This window comes from Labeo rohita, chromosome 8, assembly GCF_022985175.1.
Source record: "Labeo rohita strain BAU-BD-2019 chromosome 8, IGBB_LRoh.1.0, whole genome shotgun sequence".
Lineage (NCBI taxonomy): Eukaryota > Metazoa > Chordata > Actinopteri > Cypriniformes > Cyprinidae > Labeo > Labeo rohita.
The window spans coordinates 15,339,923-15,350,425 of record NC_066876.1 but is presented as its reverse complement, the minus strand read 5'-3'; the positions used below and the strand labels follow the sequence as shown (position 1 = coordinate 15,350,425).

Sequence of the window (10,503 nt, the reverse complement as noted above, 5' to 3'; positions counted from 1 at the left end):
AGCAGAAGAGACTTCTTTAAAAAAACATTCAAAATCTTACTGTTCAAAAACTTTTGACTGGTAGTGTACAGCATATGAATGCAACTTGTAGTGAAATGAATAGTCCACTTGTGTGATTATCCATGCAAATCTTCTCCATGCAGTCGGCCAAAATTCTGTTTAAAAGCAAACAGATATTAGGCAAACCACAAACTCAAAAAGATTAATCTTTACAGTAAACAGATCATCACACTCTACAAGAATTGATCTCCCTCTGTGATTGGTTGGTGTTTCCTACACATTGTCCACAAACAGCTGCAGCGAGTTGTATTGTCCTGAAAGATCTGAAACACAGCAGACAGCTTTCTTGTGCCTTCTCTTTTAAAAAGAGAGGAAGAAGAAATAGCAGAAGAAGCAGAAGATAATGAAGCCAATGACCCAGTTGACGGAGTATATATAGATGATCACCATGTCCATGTCAAATCGCCAGCCATGCGAATCATCCTCAAAGTTAAAGGCATCAAGCCGGTAGCCCCCGTGAGGGAACTGGCGTCTGCCGATTGGCCTTTGAAAGCCTAAGAAAGAGAGAGTGGGAGAGAAAAAAAGAGCAAGACAAAGAACAGTAAGCACCATACCATAATAACAACTGAATCTGCAGTTTATTTAGGAGGGAAATCAGTGGAATAGATGTAAAAATGGTTTTACCTCCAAAAATTCGAAACAGTTTACGGCAGCTCGGGAGAGGCCATTTTGCACAGGCCGCTTTCTGGAAATTCTGCTTCCGAGACAGGTATTCCTTTGGGAAGAATGTACGGGCTGCATGGTTCAGTTCTGTGAAGAGTGGGATGTGTGAATTTATTGTGTGCATTACTAATTGCATTACTAATTTGCTGTACAAGAAACATTTTTATTAATAACATTATCAATGTTTAAAACAATAAACTTTTTCATGATTATTTGATAAAGGGGGTTTAGAAATTAATAAGATTATTTAGCAAGGATGCTTTACATTTATCAAAAGTCATGATAATGTTAAAGTTATAATGTTAAAAAAGACTTCTATTTCAGATACATGCTGTTCTTCTGAACTTTCTGTTCTTCAAAGAAACCTGAAAAAATTCTACTCAACTGTTTTCAACATAATAAAAATGTTTTTGAGCAGCCAATCAGAATATTAGAATGATTTCTGAAGAATCATATGACTGAAGTAATGATGCTAAAAATGTATCTTTGAAATCACAGGAATAAATTACATTTTAAAATATATTAAAATAGAAAACAGTTATTTTAAATAGTAAAAATATTTCAGAGTTTTACTGTTTTTGCTGTACTTTGGATCAAGTAAATGCAGGCTTGGTGTGCAAAAGAGACTTCTTTAAAAAAAATCATAAACAATTTTTGACTGCTAGTGTAAATGAATAAATGAATGAATTAATTAAAACAATTCTGTCTCTGAGCTGGTAAAAATGTTTAAATCCCTATGGACAACACAAATGGAAAAAGTACTTCCAGAACAAAGTGTCTGAAAAATGTAGGTGCTTACTCTTCTGCTCAACCTCACTAAAAAGGTCTGTAATGTGAGGGAAGGATGTTCCTTCCCTTACATTTGAAGCCCACATTAGTTCCATTATTAAAATTGCCATTTAATATCTTCATAACATATCTCTAAGCCACATCCTTAGCCATAGAGATGCATTTTGCCCATGCATTATCACTGCACGTCATGATTATTGCAATGCACTAGTCTGCAAATCTATTAGCAGACTACAGTGATATTCAAATATTCAGCAGTCCATAAATATATAGTTTAAGGTACAAAATTATGCTTTTGACCTTTTTTAACCTCCATCTTTACATGCCAGCACTCTCAGTTGCTTTAATTTCATGTCTGCTTCAGTTAGTAGATTATTCACTGTCATGAACTTCCTCCCTCAGATCTGAGCTTAAGCTCTATTCTCACAGCACTTCTCCTCTCCTCACTGCTAATCTTTGTTTTACAGAACTGTTTGAAGGCCAACCCTGAAGACTAATGCCACATGGGTTCTCTTGGGAATTTCTAATGGGTTTTTAGTTTATTTAGCCGCTCTTATTTGTTATGTAGCAACTTGTTAGCCACTTATGTTTACAGTACAAAGCACACAAAGGTTTAAAAATTCAGGCTTGAGGTATGACTGTGTGTATTTTATGTTGTTGAAAATAATGTGAAAATCTCCTAAAGCAATGTGAACCACAGACCTTGTTTTACTCACGAATCTCAACCACTATCTAAACCCATAGGAAATTCCAGAGGAAATCGATTGCTTGAAAATCCTAATTGTCTTCAGGGTTTTAGGACTACAAAGTGAAGAGCTCTGTTGTGCTCTTTTGTTTTGTTTTGCTTGTTTCCCTCTTTTGATGTAGTTTCATTTTACGCATTTGTTGACTTTCCTTGTTAACCTTTTTTTGCTTACATTCTGCTTAGCATTTGTTATTAACAACAAATAACAAACAAGTAATTCTACTATTATTTATTACTGTTATTTATTATTATTAACAACAACAACAACAATAATAATAATAATAAATTGTCAAAAAGGTTTGTGGTCATTTACTAACAATTTATTATTATTATTATTATTATTATTGCTGTTGTTTTTTATTATTTTTTTTATTATATTTTATTATTGTTGCTTTTTTAAAAATCATTTGGGAATTTGTCAAAATCAGCTAATAATAGTATCATTATTTGTTTATTATTATTATTAGTAGTAGTAGTAGTAGTAGTAGTAGTAGTAGTAGTATTGTCATTTTGTTGGAATATTTTGGGGAATTTTTCAAAGAGAATCGTTGTTATTTACTAACAAAATTCCCAAAGTATTCTGAATAATAATAATAATAATAATAATAATAATAATACATTGTCAAAGAGGTTTGTTGTTATTTACTAACAATTTATTATTATTATTATTATTATTATTATTATTATTATTATTATTATTTATCTTAAAATTTGCTAAAAATAATAATAATAATAATATATTTATTATTATTATTATTACTACTATTGTGATTTTGTTGGAATATTTTTGGGAATATGTCAAAGAGATTTGTTGTTATTTACTAACAAAATCCCCAAAATATTAATTATTAAAATTATGATTAATATAAAAATAATAATAATAAACAATTATATTATTAGCTGTAGTAGTAATAATAATAATAATTGTTAAATAAATCTCATTGATGAATTAAAAAAAATACAACAACAACAATAATAATAATAATAATAATAGTAATAATAATAATACATTATCAAATAAATTAGTATAAATTAGTTTTTTTTTTTAAATTTAACCAAACACTCTTGGGTAACTTCTTGACAAATTTCTGAAAACACTTAAATAAATATAAATAACTTGATAACTGATGATTGTTAAATGTTTTTGACCAAATTCCTCTAAAGATTTGTGAAAACTACAATATTGTTATTATTATTATTATTACTACTACCGCTTGATCTCTTTCTCACATTTGCAAAAAGAAAACAAAAAAATTAAAATTAAAAAGTCTTTTTTCTGAAACAAACCTTTCTGGAAGAAAACATGTGTTATGGTGGTTCTGCACAATGGACAGGGTGTGTTGGTGGGGCAGTTTTTGGCCAACGTCCGCAGGCAAGGCTCGCAGAAGACGTGGCTGCAGGGATGGCACATGTATGGACTGAAGTAGACATCCAGACAAACAGCACAGATATAGCCTTCACGATCTCGGCCTGGCAGCTCCTCATCCTCACTGCTGCTAGATGGGTTCCCTGTAGAGCTCTTCAGCAGAGTGAGAGAGGAGAAGAGATGACTCAGTGCTGCTATTCAACTCAACAATCTGCTGAGCTTCACCTTTACCAGGGAGCATCGCTTGCAGTGTTATGCTGATGGTTCATATAAACAGTGTTTTAACTTGACTTTTAACACACTTGCTTGTTGGACTATCAAGCACACAATAAGATTCCCTGAACTGTCCTGTTTTGGATTGTGTCACAGGCAGCCCACAAGGGGTGGTGTGTCCCACACATGACTCCTCTGGTGCACAGGGCCTGTCTGCATAATTACAGCTCTCCCACCCGTGGGGACCTCCAGAGCCCATGGCCCTCGTTCCCTAGGTGTGTCATTATCACCAAATACACATCTCATAAAGCCTCCACATCCCACTTGACAACCCAAGAACACTTCCTGTGGACACCAGAAGCCTAACATCAACATCTCACATAGAATCTGTTTACACCTATCCTAAAAATTTAGCCCAGAGATTCCCCAAAATGGTTATATATATTGTTTTCTTTAGCACAATATGAAGCTGAATGATCACTCACAGATCATTAATTCAGAATTTATCATTTTCCAGCAGAGGGCATCTTTTAACAATCAACAGGTTCTGCATTGGTTCTGAATTCACTGCTTGCTTTGCTGCTTGATATTGTAAAGTGGTGTGTCTTACCATATTATTTTAACATATTATTTTAATTATGAACACATTGGTTTGTAGCGCAAATTGTTTTACCGGTTACTGCACATTGTTATTCTTCTGGTTGTTTCATTATAGTGGCTAATGAACCGGAAGTCTCGCCCATAGGCTTACTTCCGTGTTGAAGAATAGAGGGTATGCATGTGACATCACCGTCAGCTGGAGTGAGTGCGGCTCCACCCACTGAGTGGCAAAAAGACGTGGTAGCATTGGTTTTAGCATGAATGCTGCGAAAGAACACACAAAACACCTCTAAAACCAGAACGAGCTTTGCGATTGACTGTACAAAGAGATCTGACAAGAAACCTTATTTTGTATTTACAAAATGTGTTCACAGGCCAGTCTGCTTTGTTTATGTCCTCTGCATTGAAATCAGGTACATATAACTGTCAGGAAACATGATTCCTGGCTGCATATCAATATCCTTGGACCACTGGATATTTGGTAAGTTGTAAGGAACATTACACTGAGTCCAGCAAAAAGATTATGGTTTTGTTTTACTCGCGTTTCCCTATTAAAGGAGAAGTCCACTTCCAGAACAACAATTTACAAATAATTTACTCACCCCTTTCAAGATGTTCATGTCTTTCTGTCTTCAGTCGTAAAGAAATTATGGTTTTTGAGGAAAATTAAATCTAAAATCTAAACAATCCCAACCGAGGAAGAAGGGTTTTTCTAGCGAAGCAGTCGGCCATTTTTTCAAAAAATAAAAATTTGTATACTTTTTAAGCATAAAAGCTCATGTAGCACAGGCTCTGGGATGCGCATCCACAATGCTACGAATTAGTAATGGGTCGTTCTTGAACGATTCTTTCATTTTGAATGAATCTTCAATGTGACTCAGGAAGAACGAGTCGTCTTGGGGAGTGATTCATTCAGTCGTGCATGCGCAACATCCTATTGGAATTAGTTCAGCTGTTTCGAGTCTTCGGGTTTTTTTGAGTCGTTCGTTCATTTTATGGGGCTGTCACGTGATGAACAAACTACTCAAACTCGAAAACTTGTCAGATAAGAAGTGAGGTGAGCTAATCATAGACTAAAGACCCAGGTAAACAATGAATGAATCTTTTCTGTTTCTTATAGCATTATAGTTTTGTCTTGTTTGTAGTGTGATCAACGTTTGTGTAAGCAGTAGATGTGCTAGGGAAGTTACATATAACATTTTAATTATATTTTGCTAAAAATAATGAAATGACTCGAAAAAAGATTTGTTCATTTTGCTGAATGAGTCTCAAAGGTCAGTAAAATGATCCAAAATTCCCATCACTACCAAGAATCGCTTATAAGTTCATCATCTGCATACTGAGTATGGCGAAAAACTCAACCTTATTTCTCCTACAATTTGAGAGGAGGACATAGTTGTACCTTTTTGTTTGTAAACAGCACTTTCTTAGTCTTTGCGCGTTTGCTTTGTAAACACCGCCTTTGTAGTTCCGCCTGATTCAATAGTACACAGCTTTGTGAATGCGCATCCCAGAGCCTGTGCTAGATTAGCTTTTGTGGGAAGACCCTTCTTCCTCACCTGGGATCGTTTAGAGCCCTTTGAACTACATTTTGGAAGTTCAAAATCGGGGCACCAATGAAGTCCATATGGAGAAAAATCCTGAAATGCTTTTCTCAAAAACCATAATTTCTTCATGACTGAATACAGAAAGACATGAACATCTTGGATGTCAAGGGGGTGAATAAATTATATGTGAATTGGTGTTCTGGAAGTGGACTTCTCCTTTAAATCCATTTACGCAGCTGCTTCTTTTGCCCCTCAGTCCGGCTGAGGGGGCGTGTTCTGGCGGGAAAATGACGTCAATGCATACCCTCTATTGGTAGATAACAAAGTCAAAACCCCTCCTCTTTCATATAAATAAATGAACATGAGAGCATTTACGTAAAGTATCATTGACGACGGGCAGTAGAATTAGAAAATAACGAAAACCTGAGGTGGTGATGCGACCACGATGCAAAGTTATTACTGAGAATTAGTGACATGTAAGTTAGCCTTTAAGTTGCTAAACTATTTTCCTTAAAAATCGTCAGAGCACCGCTAACAACGCATTCCTATGCGAGTGAGTGTTTCTGTACTGTAGTGGGAGAAATTGTATGCTTTCTGCACATTATGGAACGTAATTTTGTGGCAAAAACGTGGAAATAACTTGTTTATCCAGTAGTTTACTATATTTATTTGCTTGGTCAGTGTCGTTGTGGGTTTTGGTTATTTTGCAGTTGTAGGCTGTAAGGACCTTTGAAATAACGGAAATCCTTTGGCGAAGTGATATGGAAATGTGAAGTGGTCAAGACCTGCCTGGAACTACTTTTGCAGTGAGTTTCTCTGAAAATAAAATGCACAACTTAGAATGTTCGTCAACCAGTCAGATTCAAGCATTTAACAGCATTTAACAGTATAAAGTATTTTAATTGATATGCCATGTCACACTTGAAGTGTTTGCACTCCAATGGGAAAATATACAGCCTACCATCAGAATCAGTGAAATGAAAATGTAGGATTTCTTTCTCGCCACTGTATTATGAAGGGTCCTTACTTCATCTGCCAAATCACAACCCACCCCACTTCTAGCCAGTGGATAATGACAAATGAAGGAGCAAAAGACGTCACTACATTCGAGTGCTAGTAATCAGACCAAAACCAGGAATTAGGCCCAGTGCTTTCTAAGAGCAGTCTTCTGTAGTTTTTTATTTAAATTTAGCCTTCTTAGGGTGTTGTGCATTAAAGGATCATCAAAATCATTGTGAAGAGAAAGTGTAATATTCATTTAAATCTTTAATTTCAATTGATTTGATTTGAATTTTACATCAGTGATAAAGTGAGCATTAATGCTGGTGACTGAATTTATTGCAGTGAATTTAGTACCACTAATGCAGAATCGGTTGATTGTTGAAAGATGCCCTCTGCTGGAAAATGATAAATTCTGAATTAATGATCTGTGAGTGATCATTCAGTTTTATACTGTGCTAAAGAAAAAAGGAAAAACTAATCAATAACATATGAATATATGTAAGGGATGTACAGCCAGTTGGTCATTAACGCAAAATAAACCTCAACATATTGTCAACATAACAAAATATTACTGTAAGAAAACATTTTGAAGAAAAAGTCCATTACAATGTAGAAATAAAAAAACAATCAAACTTAGAAATAAGACAAATACTGCGACAAAATCATAAAAGTAATTTATAGGCCTATACTATTATTATTATATCTGCAAATCAAGAAAAAAAGTATATATATATATATATATACAGTGGGTACGGAAAGTATTCAGACCCCCTTAAATTTTTCACTCTTTGTTATATTGCAGCCGTTTGCTAAAATCATTTAAGTTCTTTTTTTTTCCTCATTAATGTACACACAGCACCCCATATTGACAGAAAAACACAGAATTGTTGACATTTTTGCAGATTTATTAAAAAAGAAAAACTGAAATATCACATGGTCCTAAGTATTCAGACCCTTTGCTCAGTATTTAGCAGAAGCACCCTTTTGATCTAATACAGCCATGAGTCTTTTTGGGAAAGATGCAACAAGTTTTTCACACCTGGATTTGGGGATCCTCTGCCATTCCTCCTTGCAGATCCTCTCCAGTTCTGTCAGGTTGGATGGTAAACGTTGGTGGACAGCAATTTTTAGGTCTCTCCAGAGATGCTCAATTGGGTTTAAGTCAGGGCTCTGGCTGGGCCATTCAAGAACAGTCACGGAGTTGTTGTGAAGCCACTCCTTCATTATTTTAGCTGTGTGCTTAGGGTCATTGTCTTGTTGGAAGGTAAACCTTCGGCCCAGTCTGAGGTCCTGCGCACTCTGGAGAAGGTTTTCCAATCAGTATAATCAAACACAGCTGGACTCAAATGTAGAACCATCTCAAGTATGATCAGAAGAAATGGACAGCACCTGAGTTAAATATATGAGTGCCACAGCAAAGGGTCTGAATACTTAGGACCATGTGATATTTCAGTTTTCCTTTTTTTATAAATCTGCAAAAATGTCAATAATTCTGTGTTTTTCTGTCAATATGGGGTGCTGTGTGTACATTAATGAGGGAAAAAAAATGAACTTACATGATTTTAGCAAATGGCTGCAATATAACAAAGAGTGAAAAATTTAAGGGGGTCTGAATACTTTCCGTACCCACTGTGTATATATATATATATATATTATAACACTTATATGCTACTATAACTTACATCCATGTATATAAACATTTATTAAAAATATGTAATAAAAACACATAAGTAAACAAGTGTAATATTTCATCTTTTTAAAAAGTATTTTTTTAAATTTTATAATTAGCTTTTCACCATCGCTCCAAAAGCAGATAATCAATAAATTAAATTAATTGTATTTATTAACTAGATAAGTTGTTTATTTCTATACTAATTTAATTTAATTTAGTAATGTTTAATTTGTTATATTTAATATTTATTTATTATATTATTTAATTTAATATATTACAACTTTATAGAAAATCGTTTTAATTTGTTGCGTGGTTTGCCTTTCATTTGTATCACCTTTGACAGAGACTTTACAATTGCAAAATAGTTTTTCTAATCTTTATTTGCTGTCAGTGTTCATTTCTCTAGAAACGCAGCTGAAGAGAGCTATTATTCTGACAGAAAACCTTCAGTTCTATTACAGCTCTGACAGCATGTATGCGTGTGTAAATACATGGTTGATTGCGTTTCTGTTTCACCTGCACATTCTCCTGCTGCTGGCTCTGTCTGCAGCGCTCTCTCCTCCTCTGTCTCCTCCTCAGGCTCTTCAGTCGTTTTCTCTCTCTCTTACCCAGTCTGCGTTCCCCAGTGGGAGTGGGTGTAAGCAGGGATGAAGCCACGCTGAGCCCTGCTGGAGCTCTGCCAGCCTGTTCTCCAGCCTCCTGTTCCTCCTCAGAGCTGCTGAGAGACATCAGAGGAGCTCTGCGGCTGAAGGAGCCGCCTGCTTCCTGATCCTCACGAGAGATGCGTGAGCCTCTAATAATATCCGACCTCACAGGTTCTAGATCAGACCTCCTCGAAAGCATCACAGCCCTGCTATAGGGAGGAGAGCTTGTCCTGTGGCATTGGGAAGTGGAGGCCTGCTGGCTTGCAGTGGACCTCAGCATATGTCCTTGTGGGGAGTTTCGCCCCCGATAATGAACCTCCTGATGAGCGTTTGTATAGTCCAGACTAAACGTCTTCCTGTGGGTTAGTCTGACTCTGAGTTTGGCCCTCTGCAGAGGCCTGACCTCCAAACACAAGGCCTCAGCTGTACGCCCAAGGTCTTCTTCTCCATGTGAGTCCATCTCTGATCGGACAACTCACTGTTGAATTGAAACCTCCCCCCCACTGCACCCAACTCTGCAGCAGGCCAGGAAACATTTGAGTTTATTGTTGAAGAGGTGAGCAGGAACATACTGGCCCCCTGAGGCATTCTGCACTGTTGACAAAGGTAAAGCCCCCTAAATAGTGGCAGTTCAGCGACCCAATTGTCTCTGGGGGGCCTATAGAATTCAAACAACCCACAGTGCATGCATTGTGTTATAAGGGTGGCAAAATTAGGTGAAATAACTAGACCAACCTTTTTCAATGGACACAGTCAGCTCTTTTCTGTCTGAATAATCGGCAACATATGAGAATATGACAGTCACGCTGACTGAAACAAAATGTGTTGTCATTTTATACAGTTTATATGTGTGGCTTCTACTCAAAGTTTAATTTTTATATACATAAGTTAGAAGTGCAAGTTTTAAACAATTATTTTATTTAAACAAACATAAGTTGAATTAAATATTTAATATATTATTAATATATTTTTTAATTATTTCAATTCTTAAAGGATTAGCTCACTTCCAGAATTAAAATTTCCTGATAATTTAATCATCTCCATGTCATCCTAAATATTCATGTCTTTCTTCAGTTGAAAAGAAATTAAGATAATATAAATATTCCAGAATTTTTCTCCATATAGTGGACTTCAATGGGAATCAACCGGTTGAAGGTCCAAATTGCAGCTTCAAAGGGCTCTACATGAACCCAGCCGAGGAA

The 10,503-nt window shown here is 35.7% G+C and overlaps 1 protein-coding gene across 1 annotated transcript; it reads right to left on the bottom strand.

Moving 5' to 3' along the window:
• rnf180a (ring finger protein 180a) lies at positions 1-9,819 on the bottom strand. The gene is made up of 4 exons (XM_051116447.1): positions 9,174-9,819; positions 3,545-3,776; positions 685-810; positions 1-554 (listed from the first exon to the last, which is right to left on the bottom strand). The coding sequence occupies exons 1-4, from the start codon at positions 9,759-9,761 to the stop codon at positions 361-363; spliced, it is 1,140 nt and encodes a 379-aa protein (XP_050972404.1). The 5' UTR covers positions 9,762-9,819; the 3' UTR covers positions 1-360.
• Positions 9,820-10,503: the final 684 nt, after the last annotated feature.

What these genes read in the sequence shown, in the direction of transcription:
- rnf180a (XM_051116447.1), bottom strand. Translation starts at nt 9,761, where the DNA reads ATGGACTCACATGGAGAAGAAGACCTTGGGCGTACAGCTGAGGCCTTG. An exon ending in AGCAGCAGGAGAATGTGCAG is followed by an intron (nt 3,777 to 9,173) that starts GTGAAACAGAAA and finishes ACTCTGCTGAAG; the next exon opens with AGCTCTACAGGGAACCCATC. An exon ending in ACTGTTTCGAATTTTTGGAG is followed by an intron (nt 555 to 684) that starts GTAAAACCATTT and finishes TCTCTTTCTTAG; the next exon opens with GCTTTCAAAGGCCAATCGGC.